The sequence below is a fragment of the Urocitellus parryii genome, chromosome 2, assembly GCF_045843805.1.
Source record: "Urocitellus parryii isolate mUroPar1 chromosome 2, mUroPar1.hap1, whole genome shotgun sequence".
Lineage (NCBI taxonomy): Eukaryota > Metazoa > Chordata > Mammalia > Rodentia > Sciuridae > Urocitellus > Urocitellus parryii.
Window position 1 is genome coordinate 106,685,716 of NC_135532.1, and position 22,138 is coordinate 106,707,853.

Here is a 22,138-nt window from a genome sequence, read left to right on the forward strand (position 1 = left end):
CAAGGAAGGCTTTCTAGCAAGGACCCCTGCTGCAGAGAGCTGTAGCTTCCTGTTTATCTTTACAGAGCAAAAGTGAAGCAAAAATTTGCAAATGTGTTCTGAATGGATGGGGGTCACAGATGTGTGTGTTTGTCTGTGTACATATTTAGATCTCAGGAATATAAAGACCTCTTAGGGCATCCTTATTTAAAGTACAAAACAATAAGGCAAAGTGATAAACATTTTTTGAGTGTTCACTCCATTCTAAGCTCTGTCCAAGGCAGGAAAGGAAATGATGAGGGAGGTTGGATCCTCTATTCTTGAGCTCAGGGTCCTAAAAAAAAGACTCTCTTAAAAGGTAAACTGTGACAAGGTATATGAGAGGTGCAAAAGAGATGTTTTGAAAGTGCAGACTGAAGAAAAAGGTAAGATTGCTTTGCTTCATCAGACCCTGTCAACAGATGTGCAGCATTTAAGGCACTGAAATGGATGGAGTGGTAAGAGTCTCTGTGTACACAGTTCTCCACACTTGAGTTGTTTGTTTTCACCCAAGTTCTCTCCAGTTCCTTCTGTAGCTCTCTCTCAAACTTTGCCTAATTATAGCTGATCTGCAAAGCCTGGATTTTACTGCCTTGTATTGGTGGGACAACCATATTTGTCCTCAGGGCACTTACAGAGCATTTCAATCCATTCTTGTCTCTTTGCCTGCAACATCTAGAGCAATCCCAGACACATAATAGATGCTCAATAAGTATTCACTGAATAAACAAACAGACGAATCTTCTGATTCTTCCACATTCCAGATAATATATGGAAAAGTGATTGATACTTTCTAGTTGAATGTAATGGTTGAGTGATTGTTTTTGCACGTCCAGTGTCTGCCTTTTTATTATATATTGAGACCCTTAAAGCCTTATGGGAAGAGTCAAGAGTTCTGGTATCTGTTACCTCATTTCTATACAAAGGTTTTAAGGCTAGACTTGTGGTCTTTAATGAGAAGTGCCCATCAAAATCATGTGGGACTTAAGAACATACATAGTCATTCAGACCAGTCACCTGACTCTTGAGAGTCCAATTCAGCAGAGAACCCATGCATCCTAGCTCAGGTGGGCGCCCCCACATCCCACTGTGCCACGTTGGCCCAAGGCCCATCACTTCATGCCATGACTGTGCCCCTGTGACACGTTGGTTTGCGCCCCAGAGTTTCTCTTCTCTCCTCCTTCCACCCCACGACTCTCAGGAAGGTTTTCTCAAAACCTAGCTTCATGAGGTCATGGTTCAGCTCAGCAACCATGAGTAGCTTCCCAACCAGAACCTCAGCCCACCTTCCCCATCAACTTATCTGTAGAGAGACTCCATAAGCAAGGCAATATCCTCTCGTCCCATGAACACCTGTTGTCCTTGCCTCTGAGCCAGGACCCTGCCATCAGCCCCTTGCCTCCATTCTGGAATTCTGCCTTTCTTTGGGGCTTCTCCAACCTTCACCGTCAGAACCACCTTTCTAACCTCATCTCACTCCACGAAGTTTCCTGGAATATTCGAGTCCATATTGTTCTCTTTCTTAGAAATTCTATACAACCTCCCACTTGTGCCACTTGTACTATTAAGTAATAGCTTGAGATGAATCTGTATTTAATGTGATCCGTTCTTTTCTGCAACTCTTAATTTCTTAGAATGTTGGAATGACATCTGCCTTCCACATTTCCTGTATCTAGTTATTGTGATATCCAGAAGACGAAACTCAGTAAGTGCTCTTAAATCAAACAATTGCAGGGGTTTCAGGCCCTCCAGATAGGAGAAAGTACTATTCATGTATTCATGCATCCATTCAGGACTCAGACAGGGTTTATTAGCAAAATATTAGTAAAGATGCTTTCAGGTGAGTTATGTGAGAGGTTATGAAGGAAACAAAGTAGGGTAAGAGGATAGAGAGAGTGCAGATGTGAGGGCTGGGATGTTAGGGTGGCTAGGGAAACCTCTATGGTTAGTTGATGTTTGAGCAGAGACCTTAAAAGAGGAAGAAGACAGGTGGGGATCTGTTCACCTTCAGGAATAGTCGGCACAAAGCTCTCAGGAAGATTATGCCTGTCACATCTGAGCAGCAGCAAGGAGGCTCAGTGGGATGAAGGGACAAGGGTGGGGGCCAGTGGAAGGAGTTAATGTCAGAGAGGTGATAGAGCCAGATCATGCTGGGCTTTTGCACGGTGCAGAGTTGGGTTTTATTTTAAGTTGGCAAGCTTCAGGCAGTTCTTATACAAGATAGGGATATGATCTGTTCTATGCTTAAAAGAATAGCTCTAGCTCTGATAAGGAAAACAGATTTCTAGGTGGCTGGAGGTAGGTCACCAGGGAGAAGGCTGGCACTTTATCTCAGATGAGAAGTGAATGCATTATCATCTCTGGTAGGTGCTAGATGTATGCTGAAGGTTGCAACTACTTGCTGCTGGATCAGATGAGGGCTATGAGGAGAAGACTTCAAGAACTTAGGGTCTGAACAACTTGAAGAACTGGAGAAAGCTGTGGGAAGAGCATATTTGGGTGCTGGGTGATTAAAGGCTGTATTGAAACCATCTTTGATCTGAGATGCCCATTAATCTAATAAGCAGAGGCTGAGGAGGTGGGTAGATGTGAGTTCAGAAGGTAGATTCTCTTTGCTATAAAGTGAGAATATGGGATGACAGTTTGACCTTGAAGAGTGTAGCAAGGTGAAGTTTATTTTAGGCCATGCTTGTTCTTGTTTCAATGTCTTTCTACTTGCTGTTCCCTCTACCCACAGGACTCCTCCTAGACTGTCCCTTGATTGCCACTTATCATCTCAGGTCAGAAAGGTTGCCCTGACCATCCGACTAGGTGCCCCACCTAATTCACCCAGGTCTTTTTGGTCTGTCTTTCATGGAACTTATCACCCTCTGAAACAATCATGTTTGTTTTTCTTTATTATTCACCTAGAAAATGAACTTGGGGAGGGCAGATCCCTGGTTTGCCCATCCTCGGTGGCATCCACAGTTCCAGAACGGTGCCTCTCACAGAGTTAGCACTCCTAAGCCAACTTGCAATGAATGCATGCATGAATGGATGAAGGAAAGGTCATTTTTGCATTTGAAAGTACAACTGGAACCCAGAAGGAAATGAGCCAGAGATGGACAGGGATGCAGAGATGTCCCTGAGAAACTGATTCGTCCTTTAGAAGAAATGCCTTTTCGATGAGTTATTTTGCTGCCTGTCTTTTCATTTGGAATATAATCCATTGTAATCCCTTTTTTCCTTTCATTTCGACTGCTATGAGGGAGTTGATTTCAAAGATTTAACACATACTTATCATTAGTCTGGTAAATCAAAGCCTGGTATGGGTCTAAAATTGAATTATGTATTGCTTTTACACTTGCTAGTCTCATGACCTTGCAAAGGGTAACTACATTCAGCAAAAATGTCAGTCTGGTTTCAAAATACATTTTCCAGAGCAGTGCAACCTTGGTACATGGTTCCCATTTCTACCCAACGTCATTTTATCACATGGAAGTGAAGCCAACAGATTGTTTTCGGTGGCAAAACCTGCATTCAAAAATAAATGAGTTCTCCTGGAAACTGAGTCTGTGTGAGACAAGCAGAACTTTTTTTTTTTTCCTTCATCTCTCTTCCTGAATTTGAATCATTTAAACATAAGGCTACTGAGAAAGGCTGAAACAGAACTTCAGTATATTTTTGTGTAAAACGAAGCCTGCTTTTGGAAGCCCTGGGCAGTCAGGAAGGGTAACTGTAAATAGGATTAGCTCTGTTGCAACTCAAAGTCAACATGCATGGATGCCTCTGGCTTAGGAAGTTTCTTTTCATGTAGGTACGATGGATATGGTAGTAAACTGTGGAATAATCCTTACTGCTAGCGGAAATCTGCAACAGAGGGTTTCAAGAGAAAGGCTAATAAAGATCAAAACAAAGTTAACATTCTGTGAGCCATGCTTAACTTATGGCCAGGTTGTGTTCCCAAGGTCAACTTTTAGTTTTCTATTTAGACTAGTGTCTTTCATCTGGGGCGATTTGCACCCCCTCCTCCCCACAAGGAATCTTTGGCAGTCTGGAAGGACTTTGAATTGTCTAGAAATAGAGAGAGATGAGGTTGTTACTGTTATCTAGGGGTAAAGGCCAGAGATGTTGCTAAACATCCTACAATGTATGCGTCAGCTCCCAAGGTAAAGAATTATCTGGCCTCAAATATCAATATTTGCTGGGTTATCTAGGGTTGCTTTTTTCATAAGAGTAGAGTTATAAATGATAGCAATATTCCTACTGCACAGGGCTATTGTGGCAAAGATGGCTATTTTGTCCACTAAAACCTTCATAGAGAGCTCATAGTGATAACTGCATTAACTATATTTTCTAGCATCTCTTGCATCTAGATATTACCATAGGACTCTTCTCATCAATGAACTGAGAGCAGAAGAGATATGTGTCATGTCTGGCTCAGGGTTCTACGAAGCAGTTGTTCCTATCCCTGGCTCTCTTTTCCCTCCCACCAGCTGGATATAAATCATGGAGTCATGAAGTGGTTCCCAAACTTTGGACACATCAGAATCACTGAGAGGACTTACTCAAGTTCAGATCCCCAGGTGCCGCTGGTGGAGCAACTGATTGATTCAGGGGGTCTGTGGCAGGCCTGAGCATGTGCATTTCTCACCAGTTGCCAAGGCACACTTGGTCCATGGAATACCTCTAGAACACTTGTCTAAGGGGGCTAAAAAGTCCTAGGATGGAAGAAGCCTGATGATATCTGAGTCCCATCTGGAGAAGAGGCCTCCTTCATGTTAATATCAATCCTGGCCTGTGACATGAGCCAGAAAGGAATGACTACCATCACTAACTTGGGAGTCTTTGTGTCACAGCAGCTTAGACTGTCCTGAGGTTTTCTTCTGTGCTCTGTCTGTAGAACCACAGAATGATTTTTATTAGCAGAGGAAATCGGGGCTGGGAAAGATGAAATGTGTGGCCAAAATTCCATGGTGAAAGGTACAGCTAGCAATGAAAAAACTGTCTCACTCCCCACTGAACATTTGACCAATGACAAAGCTCAAAGATCATGGTTATAAATCATGGCATTTGCAGGTAAATGGGTGGAGTTGGAGACTATCATGCTAAGCGAAGCAAGCCAAACCCAAAAACCAAAGGCCAAATGTTCTCTCTGATAAGTGGATGTGGGTCCATAATGGGAGGGGGGTGTATGTGTGGGGAGAATGGAGGAACTTTGATTGGACAAAGGGGAGGGTGGGGTAGGGAGAAGGTATGGGTGTAGGAAAGATGGTGGAATGAGATTGACATATTACCCTAGGTGCATGTATTACTGCACATGTGGTGCAACTCTACATCGTGTACATCGAGAAATGAAAAGTTGTGCTCCATTTGTGTACAATGAATTGAAATGCATTCCGCTGTCATGTATAACTAAGTAGAACAAATAGAAAAAAATCATGGTTATTAGTAAGAGTTTGATTATTTTTAAGGCACTTTGGGAAGAGACTTCCTGGCAGAGTCAGTGGGAGGCTACGAGATGGGGCTTGGGGTCTTGCTCACTCACAGGGGTTAGGTTGGTCTGTGAAGGACTTGGTTGACCAGCGTTTGAATCTCCTCTCTATGTTGAGTGAATGCTGAAAGTTCCCATGTGGACTGTGGATATTTAGCACAAGGCCTTTTTAAGTGTAGCTGCTTTTTGCTCTTTTGCACATATAACTCATTTGAGGAAATCTTATTGCCTTCTTTTGAACTCTATCTATAGAACCTGAGGACAGAATTACAGGGGTTTATGCCTGGCACAGATAGATTAATTTTTTGATGTTGGTTTGCTTATGTTGATAGTTTTCTAGGATTTTGCCTACTCCATGCTGAAATAAGCAAGCAGTTAGTAAATAAATTCAGGAAGAAAAAAAAAAGAATTATGTAGTTCATTTGTTTACCCGAATAGGCAGATTATTTGGTTATAACTATCAATCAGTTATTTATTCTTTCTGGACATCCTGAAAAATCTAAGTGTACATGGAAAGTTCCTGAATCAAATGATAAAATTGTTTATTTTCCTGTGTCCTTCTGGGACCTTCTGAAACAGAGGGAGTGGCAATGGAGATTCTGGAACGTAGCCTTGGGTTACCTAGTGTGTCAGAAGCTGCCGTGGTCTCATTGGCAGAACACATGATGGTCTGGTCACCTCCAAGGTCTTGCCACTTTCTCACACTCAATAAATGTCAAAATATATTGTGACATTTTACACGTGTCCACTTGCTATTCGGGGGAGGGTACACCCAACGTATTTTTTTATTTTTTATTTTTGCAAACAATTGACACTCTGATTTAGGACACTTGGGTTCATGTGTCAATGCTGGGAATCAGTCTCCGCTGGGATCAAAGGCAGAATCTCAACAACTGTCTCTCCAAGAGGGAGGGAGAGAGAGAAACAGGGACCACCCCTGCCTCCACCTCAGCCTGTGTCCTTCCCAGGGATGTCCCAGTCAATCTCCTTGGGAATGAAGGCCTCAGTCTCTCAGAGGACGTTTTTCTGTGAGTTTATCTGAGCCCTATCTCTGTAAGCACTAGGAGCTGTCTTGTCACCTGTGTGGCCATTCTCTATATTATCTAGTTTGGTTTTCAGTGCTGTCTAAGGTGAATACGATGATCTCTGTGGTTTGGAAAGGGGTTCATCCCAAGGGCTGAGTCTGCTTCAAAGCCCGAGTTCTTGCACTTTGTCAAAACAGGAGTTTCCACTTAAAAAATTGTGTGGTGAGTCAAATGGCAAAACCTAATTTGTGGTGTAAAAATGCAAGAGCAAGTAATTCTTATTGTGAATTTATTTTGGAGCTAAGTGAAGAATGATAATGTTTTGATTTAGTAATGGGAAAAAAACAATGGCAGGGAGCTGGCCCTAGTTCTAAGTTATTTCTCAGATGTTCTTAATTCATCATCATCATATAACCACTTCTCAGCATTTGCAGCTCTGAGGACCTAATGGGAGCTGTGATTCACGTGGGCCTGCTGGGCTTGTCTGCTTTGTCGTGGCACTGCTGCCCCTGCTGATCCCTAATCCAAGAGGACTTTTCCATGATTTCTTTTTTTGTGGGGGATGTGGGCTGCTGGGGATTGAACTCAGGGGCACTCGACCACTAAGCCACATCCCCAGCCCTATTTTGTATTTTATTTAGAGACAGAGTCTCACTGAGTTGCTTAGCACCTCACTTTTGCTGAGACTGGCTTTGAACTCTCCATCCTCCTGCCTCAGCCTCCCAAGCTGCTAGGATTACAGGCATGTGCCACTGAGCGTGGCTTTCCGTGACTTCTTGACACACTTGTTAAAACATTTTTGTGGCTCGTTTCCTGCATAAGCTGATTAACCCTGCTTCATTTAAACACCTCAAAAGGCCTATTTCAGTTCCTGATCACTGATGCCTGCTCCAAGCTGGGTGGTTGGCACCTGAGAGAGATGGGGGCGTGGTGGAGGTTTATATTCTCTACTGGAAAAACGTTCCAACTCTGTGCCCCATGAATTGGTTAGTGGCCTAGTACTGGCAGGCCCAGTACTCTTCCTAGTAAGAAAGACATAGTGGCCCAATTAAGCACACCAACACGTCCAGGGCAGGTAGGAGGTGTAGCTTGGGAGGGTGAGAGAACACCAAAATCTGGGCAAAAGAGCTGCCAAGACAGAGGCTTGAGCAATATATTCTGGACCTTAATATGGCATCACATGGGTGATCTTTTTCTGGAATCAGGATCAAGGGGAAAAGAGGGGGAGAATCCATTTCTTGGGCTCAGATTCTCACATAATCTTTGCAATATGCATTTGAAGAAATATGCCTGGACCTAACAATGGTTTAGTCTGATTCTTGATTCAAATCATTTGAGATTTTTTAATAGGAAAATACATTCCCCCAACCCAGAGCAAGCAAAGATCTGAAAAATATTCTCAAATCCACATGTTACTTTTAAGGATGTGTTACCAATGTTTCCTGTCATCAACTCACTTTCAGGGAAGAGTTTTGAGCCAGATGTGAGTAGGTTTTATTTGTTGATCTCTTGTTTTAAAGTTAAAGTTGCTTATCTCCCACCTGTGTGAATGGGTAAGTCTGGTCTTAGAACTGTCCCTAGGGGCAGTTCTGGAATGGGAAGTTCCCAGGGCTAATAAAATAGGAATGGATGGATCTTAAGTGGCAATATGAATGAAAAGTACAATTCTGATTGGTTAGTCAATGTTGTAGGCCATTTATTCATTTACCTATTAACCACCAAATATTTGCAGAAGGCTATTCAGTTTCAACTTGTGAACTGGGGACTGAGACATTTTGTCCTCACAAAGCTCCCAGCCTAAAGGGATATAGCCAGGCAAACTGGAGATAATGGCAGAGCATGATGTCTACCAGGAGGGGAGAAATAATGGGTGCCATGGAAATAGAGAAGGGGGACATCAGCTCAGACTTGAGGAGTTACAAAGCCTCTAGTAGGAAGGGAGGTCTAAGCTGAGACCTGAAGGATACAAGGAATTACTGACTCAGAGAGTGAAGATGGGTGACTGAGGCCAGGGTCTCAGGCAGAGGGACAGCCTTGTATAAAGGGGGAAAGACCTCTCAGCAAGCTGGAGGAACTGGAAGAAATCCAATAACTGGTGCTATGCTGACCAGATGGTGAAGGGAAGAACAAGAGGCAAGATTGGCATCTAGGAGGGTCTGGGGCAGAACATCGAGGTGGGAGGGAGGGATTGAAGAGACAGGCTCAGAACAGAAGTCATGAATTGTGATTATGTTCTGAGACATTCTTCTCCAAATTTCACATGCCCTTGAATCACCAGGGGATCTTGTTACGAAGCAGATTTGAATTCAGTATTTCTAATGAGCTCCCAAGGGTTCAGCCAGAGCTGCTGATCTGAGGGCCTCACTTTTGGGTATCTAGGATCAAGAGGGCATGGAAGTGCCCCTTTTCCATGTCCAGTAATAGTTATGGGAGAGTCCTCTTAGGTTAATGGAGTGCCAGTTGCCTGGGGTAAATCCTGGACACAGGTTCTTGTTTCTAGTCACTGCTGAAAACAATGCCCATCTTCATTCTTCACTTTCATTTTTCTTTCTCCTCATTTTTATTTGTATTTTTTTTTTCCTGGTTGTCACTGATGTCAGATCAAGACACTCTGGGGACAAAGTCTCCAGTTGGATTCTGATTATGGCTTGATGGGTGTCTCACCAAAATGACTCAGGGAAAGATGGTCTCCACCTTGGCAGTGGTTCTTAAGCCATCCTTCCAGAGAACGCTGGCATTCCATGAGCTGAAGAACATAATGTTCCACAGAACTTGAACAGAACTGGCCAACTTTTCAAAATTGAGAGAGGAGACAATTAATGCTAAAGTGGAAAATTTTTCTTCCAGGTCTTTCTCTTAATCGTTTGGCGCTGACAGCTATTTGAGTGTTCATGAGGGCATGTGGACAATAGAATAAGTTATGAATATTAGCAGCAAAGACTGGCAAAATGTGGTGCTCTTGGTTCTATGGCTATGTGAGCTTATGGGTGAGGTTCCATATAAATCCGTGTACTGTGCTCACATTTTCCTAGTTAGAGGATAAGACAGGGTTTCATGTCTTCTTTAAAGTGCAGCAGAAATAGATGAGTTCAGGCAGCAGTGTTCTTTGACATTTCTTCTAGCTCCTACACCTGCCCAGGTGGCTCCCTAGCCTCCCTCCTGGACTGAAGAGCAGAGCAGCCCTGCATGGTCTCTTCCTAGCCTGCTATTCCACAGTTCCCAGGTCACATGGTTTCAGGAGGGCTGCCAGGACTCAATTAGGCTTGGCATTTCCCCTCCTTCTAGCAACTCCTGGCTCTTATTTAGTTTTAAATTAAATAAAAATTGCAGCACATGGGTTTGAATTAAAACAAGAGGACTGATCTTTGTAATATGCGCCACATCAATAGGGAAGCTAATTTGTGTGAAGCACATCTCCTCCGTTAATTTAAACCACAGAGCTCTGCCTCTTTGGTTTCAAGGGAACTGAGAGCTGGGGCGGGGGCTGCTCACTGCTAGCATTAACTAGGACTGTGCTGGAGAGCAGCCGGAACAGTTTCAGGGGAGCTTAGCACTTCTCTTAAGCCCTTTGTGCTGGTGTCACAGGATACACCACAGCAGTTACAGCCTCCTGGCCTTGAATTTAAAGAAGGTCTTAAAAGTGTCTCAGGGTAAACTTCCCTGATTGACTATGAACTACATCTAGGTTAGCAAGAACAGAACCTGCATTATTAAAATTTTTTCAAGACAGAAGGACAGACTTCTTAGCTGGGGACCCATTCATCGTTTAATGTTCCAAGGCTTCCCATGCATAGATTACTAGTCTAAACAAAATAAATCGGGTGGGGTGTATGCCAGGTGGGAAATTCAATCTCGGCCCTGACAGCTGCTTCATTCAGTCTGGTTGGGTCTGAAGAGGAAGGCAGAGGTGAGGACACAGGGTGGCAGAGGCTTCGAGTCCTCCATGAACAATGTGATCTTTACTTGAAAACATCACTGCACAGCAGTTGTCTACACAACAAGCCCTTGTTTCAAAACTCGACAAAGGCCCTCTGTATACCAAGAGGTGAGTAAGAAACAATTGGATTCCTTCTCCAGAGGCATTTAGATTTGGTGGCAAATTCAGCTCAGGTTTTATGGGGCCTGAAGCTTACCCATTTCGTGGCCCTTTTTAGGAAAAGAGAATATAAAAATGTGAGCATGCTCACCAGGACCTGTCCCAGGATCATGAAAAGGTGATGCAAACAGAAGCTTAAGTTCGTTAAGCTCCCAAGTGATCTACCTCCGCTTCACAGCGCTTGTCTCCTGCCCAGTGTCAGAAAGGCATGCAAAAAGGGAGAGTGAAGATAATGGAAAAGGACTTATCAAATGGCAGGTGTCATTGAGTAAGACAGAAAGTTGAGGTTCTCATTTGACTGTCTCTATCTCTTACCGGGTCACCAAACACACTCTAAGCATGATTAACATTAGACTATATTTTGAAGTAAATATCCTTTAAGGTGTCAGCTGGTATTACGCTCACATGCACAGAAAAGGCTGAACAGTGTATTGTTTGATCTGCTTTGTTAACACCACCTCTGGCTTAAGCTATCTTAAACTGACCCTTTAAATTCTTTGTTTCCTGGAAATTTACTTAAAACTGTAGGTCCTGGGTGAGGTACAGCTGTCAGAATTCATGCAGAAAATCAAGCTGAGTCTGCAGCATTCCCTTTTAAAGAAAAATACCACCCTGAATGTGGGGAACTCACCTGATAGCTCTGATGGGGTCAGTGGGACCCTCAGCCTAGGGCTGGGAGGCGAGTTAGCCATGTGTTCAGTTTGTTATGGACTACATGGAGGTCAAGTTTGCATGAGGGACATGTTAGACATGCTGGGGTTGGCTTGGGCTAGGAAGGACATGGTTTTAATTTAACTTTTGTTCTCATGACCTTGAGGGTAAATCTTAGGTAGTATCATGTAGATGAAAAGGTCCTAAATTTGAAGCCAGGAAGACTGGGCTCAATTTACAATTTCATGTCCAATTGGTTAAGCTATTGTAAGCAAGGTATCCAATCTCTTCATGTCTCTCTCTCTTTCTCTCTCTCTTTACTCTTCAAAAAGGGACCAATAGTAATTCTGGGAAGATTGGTAGACTAGGAAGGGCCAGGAATCTGTCTCCCTGCCTAGACAACAGTTATGCTGGTAGAATTGCTTTTGTAACTCTTGGAACTCTGGTGTCTATTTAAGGTTTGCAACTTCAGCAGAAGGCTTGGACAGTAAATTGTGGTTAGTTAGATTCTACTCTTAGCACAGTGGCAGCTGCCCATCACAGGGGCATATGTATTCCTGAAGCTGCTTGCAAACACCCTGCAGGAGTCAAGGATGGCAAAAAGAACACTGTCCTGCAGGTATCAGGAATTTATGCTCTGATCACTGGTGCTAGTTCTGATCACAGAGTTGTTGACAAAGAGGTGAGGGGCTGTTGTTGTTGGACCTCCCCCATTGTTGCTGGCCCCTGGCTCACTAGTTGAAGTGGCTTCCAGGAGATTTAAAGGCCAGTGCTATTTTTATTCCTCATATGTTTGTTTTGCACTTTTCCCCATCTTGGAAGCCAGACATTAAAGATCATAACATTAAAAAATAATTGCATATAGAGAAAAACTAAAAAAGTCATGGAAAAGTCACAGACTCATGAAGACCTAAGAAGGCATTAAGTTCATACCTTAACATGCTTTATGTGATTTAAGAAATTATCCCCTGAAAAAAAAAAGTTGGTGGCAGATATACTGAATGACAACTATAAAACAACTGTCTTAAATATGTTAAAGTAATGGAATATGTGGAGAAAATCCATAAATTGATATTTAAGCAAGATATAAATATCAGCAGGGAGATAAAAAAAAACCCGAAAAGAAATAAAAATGTGACTCTGGAGCTGAAAAGTGCAATAAGTAAAATGAAAAATTAGCTAGAGGGAATCAAATATTGATTGGGGCAGGCAGAAGAAAGAGCCAATAAACTTGAAGAGGAAATCATGGAAATTTTTGAGTCTGGGGAATAGGAAAAAAAAAAAAGATAGAAGAAAATTAAACAGAGCCTAAGGAACCTATAGAATACCACCAAGTAGAAATGGTCAGAGAGCATATATGAAGAAATAATTGCTGAAAACTTCCCATTGATGTCTGATGAAAGACACGAATATAAACATCCAAGAAGGTCTGTGAAGTTAAAGTAAGATGAACTCCAAGAGAGGCACACCAAAACACATCATAATTAACTTTTTTTTGGTATGGGGAATTGAACCAAGGAGTGCTTTACCATTGAACCACATCCCCAGTCCTTTTTATTTTTTTATTTTGAGACAGGGTCTTGCTAAATTGCTGAGACTGGCCTCAAACTTGTAATTCTCCTGCTTCAGTCTCCTGAGTAGCTGGGATTATAGGTGTGTGCCACCATGGGTATCTAGAAGTAGGATATTAATAAGGATAATGTACAATTTACAAGGTAGTATTATTACATGGTTTATAACATTGTTTTTTTCAGTCGTTATGTGATTTAAGAGGTAAATACATTGTAAAACAATGGTAAATCTAAAAGCCAATATTATTGTAACTTTGATTTGTACATTTTCTACAAATTTAAGAGACTAATACATGTGAAATAATTATTAGTTTTATATTTTTAAGGAACACAGTGTAAAAATGGGTATTTTTGTGATATCAACAACCAAAAAGGGCAGTGATAGAGTTGTAAAGAGGCAGAATTTTTATGTTATTGATGTAGCTGGCATAAATCAAAATTAGAGTGTAATAAGTTTGAAATTTTAAATGCAATCTCCATAGTATCTATGAAGAAAAATAGCTATAGAATATACACAAAATGGAAGGAAGTAGTAGTAGTAGTAGTAAAAAAAAAAAACTAAATGAAAAAGAGGAAAATAATGTGGAAAGCAAGGTAGGAAAAGTTCTGATGCATCTGAAAAACATATAGAAAAATGACAGAAGTCCTTCCTTATCAGTAATTACTTTAAATGCAACTATACTAAGGTTTCCAATCAAAATTGGTAGAGGGGATAAAAAATATAATCCAATTCTAGGCTGTCTACAGGAGACTTTGGATCCAAAGACACTATTTGATTGAAAGTGAAAGTACAGAAAAATATATTCTATGCAAATGGTAACCAGAAGAGAGAAGTAGTGGCCATACTCATATCAGATAAAAATATATTTTAAATCAAACAAGTTTACAAGACACAAAGAAGGACATCCCATATTAACAAAAAGTTCAATGCAAGAAGATAATAACAACCATAGGCATGTATGTACCTAATGACAGACCATAAAATATACAAAGCAAAGCCTGAAAGAATTGAAGGGGTAAATATAGTACCATAATAACAGAGATTGCAGTACCCTACTCCCAATAATGAATAGGACAGCCAGACAGACAATAAAGAAAGAGAGGGCTTAACACATTGAACTTACTAGATCCAGCAGATGGACAGAGTACTCTACCTAAAAACAGTAGCATACATATTTTTCTCAAGACTATGCAGAACATTTTCCAGGATAAAACATATGTTAAACCACAATTAAAACTCAATAGATTTAAAAAGATATAGATCATAGGAAGCATTTTTCCAATCACATTGGGATGAAGTTAGAAATCAATAACAGCAGTAAAACTAAAAAATTCACGAATTCATAGAAATTTAATGTTACGCTTTTAAATAACAAATGGGTCAAAGATGAAGTAAGAAGGAAAATTAGAAAATACCAAGAAATGAATGAAAATAAAAATTCAATGTAACAAAACTTTGGGGGCTTAGCAAAAATAAAGGGGGAAGTTTATACTTATAAACATATTAAAAAGCAATAAATATCTCAAATTAACAGCCTAGTTTTATAATTTAAGGAATTGGAAAAAATTGGAGTAGAAATAAATGAAATTTAAAAAAAGAAAAATAATAGGAAAAAACCAATGAAACTAAAAGACGGTTCTTTGAAAAAAATCAACAAAATTGACAAACTTTTAGCTAGATGTACTAAGAAACCAAAGGAAAAAAATTCTAGATTACTAAAATAAGAAATGGAAATGGGAACATTATTACCCATTTTAGAAACATGAAAAACCATAGAAAAATTAGAAGACAGTTCTGTAAAGAATTCTATGCCAACAAATTGGATAACAAATGAAATGGATAAATTTCTAGGGAAAAAAATTACTGAAACTAAAGCATGAAGAAATAGAAAATCTAAATAGACCTACAACTATTAAGAAGACTAAATCAGTAATAAAACATCTTTTTACAAAGAAAAATTCCAGAACTGATGGCTTCATGGGTGAATTGTACCAAACATTCATTTTTAAATTTTTATTTAATTTTTGGTACAGAGGGTTGAACCCAGGGGTGCTCTACCATTGAGCTGTAGCCCCAGTCCTTTTTCAAATGATTATTTTGGGACAGGGTCTCATTAAGTTGCCCAGGCTGGCCTCAAGCCCACAATCCTCCTGACTCAGCCTTCTGAGTTGCTGGGATTATGGTCGTGTGTCACTGCACCTGGCTTGTACCAAATATTTAAAAGAAGAACTAATATCTACCCTGTAAAAACTTGTCCAAAAATTGGAGAAGAGAAAACATGGAATTCTTTCCAAAAGGCCATAATTAACCCCACACCAAAGCCAAAGACACTATAAGAAAATTATGGACCAATATCCTTTATGATCATTGATACAAGAATCCTCAACAAAATAAAATAATAGTAAATCAAATTCAGCACAGATTAAAAGGATCATACATCATGCCCAAGTGAGATTTATTCCTGGAATGCAAAGATGGTTTGTTATACAAAAATCAATCAATGTAGCAAACCACATTAACAGAATGAAGGAGAGAAAAATCCATATATTTTTTTCAGTTGACAAAATCCAATTATCTTTAAAATTTTTTTTTGTAGTTGTAAATGGACAGAATACCTTTATTTTATTTGTATATGGTGCTAAGGATCGAACCCAGTGCCTCACACATGCAAGGCAAGCACTCTGCCACTGAGCCTCAGCCCAATCTAACTATCTTTTATGACTTCCATACCACCAAAATGAAAGCTCAACAAACTATGAATAGAAGGAAACCATCTCACTAGAATAAGAATCTTGTATGAAAAATTATAGCAAATATCATACTCAATGGCAAAAAACTGAAGGCTTTTCCTATGGGACCAGGAATAGGTAAGGATGTTCATTCTTATCAGTTCTCTTCAACATAGTACTCAAAATTCTATTCTTAGTGATTAGGTAAGAAAACAGAAATAAAGGCATTCAAATTGCAAAAAAAAAAAGAAGTAAAACAGTCTCTATTCACAGATGATATGATTTTACATGCAGAGGACCATATAGATTTCACACACACATAAAAACTATTAGAGGTAATAAATAAATTCAGTAAAGTTGCAGGGTACAGAGTTAACACAGAAAAATCAGAAATACCAACCAAGAACAATCTGAAAATAAAATTATAAAAGTATTTCCATTTACAATAGCAAAACAATATAATACTTTGGAATTAACCAAGGAGTTGGAAGATTGGGACAATGAAAACTCCAAAACACTGCTTACAGAAACTCCAGAAGACATAAATAAGTGGAAACACTTCCCATGTTCATGGATTATAAGATTTAATAGTATTAAGATGTCTGTATTACCCGTATAACACCCATCAAAATACAAATGCTTTTTTTTTTCTTTTTGCAGTACTGGGGATTGAACTCAGGGGTGCTTTACCATTGAACTACATCCCAGTCCTTTCAGACAGGGTCTTGCTAAATTGACAAGACTGGCCTCAAACTTATGTTCTTCCTGCCTCAATCTCCTTAGTCAGTGGACCAATGACTTAAGAAACATTTTTTAATTTAGCAAAAATAGAAAATTCACATAGACCTCAGATAAAGCATTAATCTCTAGGATATATAAAGACTACAAAAAAACTTAACACCAAAAAAACTGATAGCCCAATCAATAAATGGGCTAAGGAACTGAACAGACACTTCACAGAAGAAGAAATACAATCAGTCAACAAATATATGAAAAAGTGTTCAACATCTCTACCAACTAGAGATATGCAAATAAAAACTACACTAAGATTTCATCTCACTCCTGTCAGAATGGCAATCATCAAGAATACAGGCAACAAGAAATATTGACAAGGATGTGCGGGAAAACATACACTCATACATTGTTGGTGGGACTGCAAATTGGTGCAACCACTATGGAAAGCAGTATGGAGATTCCTCAGAAAACTTGGAAAGGAACCACCATTTGATCCAGCTATCCTATTCCTCAATTTGTACCCAAATGACTTAAAATCAGCATATTACTGTGATGCAGCCATGTCAGAGTTTACAGCAGCTCAATTCACAATAGCTAAACTATGGAACCAACCTAGGTGTCCTTCAACAGATGAATGGATAAAGAAAATGTGGTATATATATTTAATGGAATATTACTCAGCTTTAAAGAAGAACGAAATTATGGCATTTGCTGGTAATGGATGGAGTCAGAGAATATCATGCAAGCAAAATAAGGCTGAATGTTTTCTCCAATATGTAGATGCTAATTCACAATGGGTGTGGGGGCATTAGGGAAGAATATTATTACCTTAGATTAGGTAGAGGGGAGTGAAGGGAGGGGAAGGGAGGGGATATGGGCATAAGGAGGTTAGTAGAATGAAACATTATTACTTTATGTATATATATGACTGCAGACCAGTGTGATTCTGTAATATGTACAATCAGAAAAATGAGAAATTGTACCCCATCTATATATGATATATCAAAGTGCATAAATGCATTCTACTTTCATGTAAACATTAAACAATTAAAACAAATTTAAAAATTTAAAAAAATAGAAAATTCATATAGAATCTCAAGGGATCTTCAGTAATCAAAACAATCTTGAAAAAAAAAAGATGAACAGAGCTAGAGAACTCGGGTTTCAAACCTTGCTACAAACCTACAGCAGTCAAACAGTGTGGCCCTGGCAGAAAGAGAGACATACAAATGACAAAGGCACTGGGACGTGGAGTAGAGTAGAGAGAACAGAAATAAACCCTCACATATATGGCAAAATAATTTTTGACAAGGTTGCCAAGACCAGTCATGAGGAAATGACAGTCTTTACAACAAATGATTCTGGAAAAACTGAACAACCACATGCAAACGAATCAAACTGGGGGCTGGGATTGTGGCTCCGAGGTAGAGTGCACGCCTAGTATGCATGAGGCAGTGGGTTCGATCCTCAGCACTATGTAAAAAATAAAATAAAATAAAGATATTGTGTCCACCTATAAATAAAAATAAATTTTTAAAAAAGTGTCAAATTGGATCCCTACCTTACACCATATATAAAACCTCAACTCAAAATGAACTAAAGACCTTAGTAAAAGCTAAACTATACAATTTTTAGAAGAAGCTTAGGGTAAAAAACATCACAACATTGGATTTTTTTTTTTTTAAACAGGTCCTCACTATGTTGCCCAGGCTGATCTTAAACTCCTGAACTGAAAGGATCCTCCTGCCTCAGCCTCTCTAGTGGTGGGAGTAGAGTTCCGTACCCTGAACCTGGCCCACAGAATTGGATTTTGCAATACTTTATTGAATATGACACCAAAGGCACAGGTAACAAAAGAAAGACACACAAATCAGATTTCATGAAAATTGTAAAACTGCTGTATATCAAAAGACAATACAAACACGTAAAAACAGCAACAAATGGAACTGGGAGGCAATATTTATAAGTGACTTTCTGATAAAGGGTTAGTTTCCAGGCAACAGAGAAAGTCTAAAATTCAACATGAAAAGACAAAAGACATGATTTTAAAATGGGCAAAAAAACTTGAGTGACATTTCTCCAAAGAATATATACAAATGGCCAAAACTCTCATGAAAAGCTGCTTAATATGACTAACAATTGAGGCAATGCAAATAGAAACAGCAAGCTATCATCTCATACCCACTAGTATGGCTACTATTAAAAAAGAAAAATATACCAGAAGATAAATGTTGGTGAGGATGTGGAGCCATTAGAATACCTGTGCATGGTTGGTAGAAATGCCAAATGGTCCAGCCACCTTGGAATACAGTAGGAACGGATAGAATCACTACACGGCTCAGCAGTTCTATCTCTGGATATACATCAAAATGAACCAACAGCAAGTCTTAAAGAGGCATGTGTGCACTCACGTTCACTGCGACAGGTTTTAACAAGAGCTAAAATATGGAAGTCATCCTAGCATCTGTTGATGGATGAATGGACTGGCAGGGTATGTTAGATACATATGGAGGAATATTGGTCAGTCTCTAAAAGGAAAGAAACTCTATAATCTGGTACAACATAGATAACCTTTGAGGACATATTAATAAGCCTGTCACAAAAAGACAAATATTATAAGATTCCACTTAAATGAGGCAGCTAGCATAGTCAAAATCAGAGACGGAAAAGAGAAAGGTGGTTGCCAAGGAGTGAGAGGAGGGGGAGTGAAGAGTTATTGTTTAAGGGGTACAGAGCTTCTGTTTTAGGAGATGGAGAGAGTATGGAGATGGTGGTGGTGGTGGCCACACAACTGTATGAATGTATTGCCACTAAACTGCGCACCTACAAATGGTTAAGATGGTAAATTTTGTTATGCATGTTGTAACCACAATAAAAAAAATTTTTGAAAGAAAGAGACAACACTAACACCCATCCTACTGTGTACTGTTGAGTCTCAAACTGGTGTCCTTGTAAGCTCCTGGGAAGGTAAAATTGACTGTTGAGTTACAGCATCTCTGGTTCTATTACGTAACTAGCTAACATTGCAATGTCCTCCTGTAAAAGCTAAGACAGCTGTTTAGTGGAAATTCCAATGTTCTTTCTACCCTACCAAGGAATACTATTAATATTATTAATATATAATAAGATGACTATTAAAAATCTGAAGAAACCAATGATCAAGAGAAATGATCAAGCCAGGTGGCCATTTGAGCAGACACTTTGCCTCCCAACATGATCATCAAAAACCTCGCATTATTCTCAAAACATCCTTGTCAAAAAAAAGCAATGTTGAAAATAATATCCAAGTTTTGAAAATAAACTGCTGTGCTCCAGAGTAAAGCTATGGATATTTTGATGGGAAAAAAAGGATGAATGCTTTCCAGATCCTAGTAATGCTTTGCAAAAATGCAACCTGACCTTAGCCTCCTATTTGTTAACTGATCAAATTTACCTCTTGCTTTCCATAATAAAAGTCCACTCATTGCCAAAGTTCATTGTTGATTTAAGCCAAAGGTCACTTAGCAAACACATCACCTTCTTTATGCTTCTCTCTCTCACCCTACCATGTCTGGAAATATCAGGAAGTCCTGCCAGAAACCTCAGAGGGTGCTCTTTAACCTTGGATCTTCATTTGTCTGTACATGATTGAACAATTCATTCTCAATCTAGGAGTTGCTCCCTTTGACTGTGTGGAAGAGGCTAGAATAGACCTGAAGGTGAAATAAACCTTTTGTTCCTGGTACTACTTTTAAGAACGTGAATTTTTAGGTAGTTGGTAGGGTTAGAGGTGGGAGTCTCACAGATCTAGGTTCAGGAGTGCTTTTTTCCTTAAGCTACTTGATCCCTTGGAGATCCTGAACCTCTGTTTTCTCATCAACTAAATGTATTAATATTTGTTTCGCAGGATCAATAACAGTGAGCAACAAATAGCAAATATTAGTGTTAGTTTCTCTCACTTTTTCCATATGCCCCTGGGTGCCCCCAATTCTATTTGTTTGTACTATTCTGATAGCAGTTTTCTTTTCTGGTTTTGTATATCCTCCAATAAACTGCTGCCATGAGTGCTACAAGTGTACCTAGAACACATGTAGGGTCTAGGAACTATGTACCCAAAGAAGATTGATGGGTGGAAAACATATTGGATAGAAAAAGAAACCTCAATCTCCAGAGTTGTTCAGCAGTCAAAAGAATCATCTTGTGCTCTTTTGGAAGGAGCCTTTGGGTGTGGTTTCAGTGATTACAATATAAGCTCCTTGGGAGCAGAGATCTCGCGGGTTCATCAACCAGAGCCCAGAACTCCTGTTGGGCATTTGCCCAGTGCTCAGTTCACATCTATTTTCTCAATTCATAACAGAGCACACTTAGATCCAATTTGCTTTTGTGGTAACCACGAGAAGTTTCTGGACCCTGGCATGGGGAAGGAGCAGGGATTCTAAGAAGTAACTTTAACATTGGACGAGGATGACACTGGTCACTCACCACTTACCCTAATCATGCAGTTCCCAAAAAGATAATTCAATTTCCTCCGTGTGGAAGCTGATTTGAAACAGGTCAGGGGAAAGTGAAATAGCCACCTTTGGCCCATTTCTGACAAGATGCTATATATCAATGAGTTCTCTTCAATGGCATTTCCTGTTTGGAAAGGGAAATCCTGCTGTCACTTCTCCCTGAGGAAGTACCAGCATGGTGCTGGGTACGGTGGGTCTCTCGGGCTCCTTGTGGTGTCTCCTGTTGTATAATACTGTGTGAGCACAATGCAGTTCACATACCTGAAAACATCATCATGTGCTGAAAGTTCCAGGGGATCCTCTGCTTTCGGCCCAGATTGAGGAGGAAGGAGAGGGGATATATGTTGCAGGCTCTAGCAACAAAAATTGCTAGCTGTAGACAAGCACAAGGACGCATTGAGGAAAATGTCACTGTGACGAGGGGTTGGCTCTGAGCTTAAATATTGTGTCCTTAAGCTGCTTTATATTACGACCCAGAAAACAAAGATAAACATGTCAATGCCTGTCTGTCCATCTTGCTTCCAGAAGTCATCTCTCAATGTCAATTCCTTTCCAGAAATCATAGAGAACTCTGCCTTTCTTTGAATACATACGTGATTTAAAATTGTTTGCCCCATACCATTTCAATCACTGTGAATTTTCTCATCACACTTATGGTGCCAATGACTGGCTCCATCCTCAATTCTGCTGTGAAATGTGAGGCAGCGACTGTTCCTGGCATTATCTTCTCAAGCAGCGCTTTAGAAAGGACAAATGCACTTTTCTGCTCATGATTCACATCTCACTTTCCATCAGTTTATACACTCGTATCTAGCCAGTTTTGCTTCCCTTTTTCTTTTTTAGTGGATTTAATTTTAAGAGGAATTGTCTGTCTAAATATGTGACACAACTGCCGCTTTAAGAGGCATTTTATTAAAATCAAGGTTGTAGAAGTAAAAAAATCTATGAAAATACTGGTGTATCCATCTCTTCTTTTTTTTGCTGACTTTGACTCCGTTCCTGATGGTCTGTTGTGGTTTGTTCTCAATGGAGTAACATTATTTGGGAAGAGGGAACTTTCTCCTTAGATCCTGGTTTTGAATAAAATTTGAGAAATAAGACAGAGTAAGAATCTAATGAAATTAGCATGATAATTTGAGAGTTCAGCTGAATGCTCAATGAAAGGAGGAGGAAATGGTAAGTGCAGGTGCTTAGTTAGGATAGCTTTAAAAGAAGGGTCAGCTCTCCTGGCTGTGAAGATGATCTACCAGTGCCACAAGAAGGTATCTTCTCATTTTCTACATAGGAAGAAGAACAACAGCTGCTAACCATGCCTGGGGACATTCCTGGTGGCTCAGTGTCCCTTTAGG

At 39.9% G+C, this 22,138-nt stretch overlaps 1 protein-coding gene across 1 annotated transcript in view; it reads right to left on the reverse strand.

Annotated features, from left to right (window-relative positions):
- The window catches only part of Slc9a9 (solute carrier family 9 member A9), a 538,630-nt gene that overhangs the window by 193,679 nt on the left and 322,813 nt on the right, over positions 1-22,138 (reverse strand). Inside the window, exon 11 of the mRNA XM_077793762.1 lies at positions 21,051-21,162. Coding sequence (XP_077649888.1) covers positions 21,051-21,162 — 112 coding nt within the window. The remainder of the gene's footprint in view (positions 1-21,050; positions 21,163-22,138) is intronic.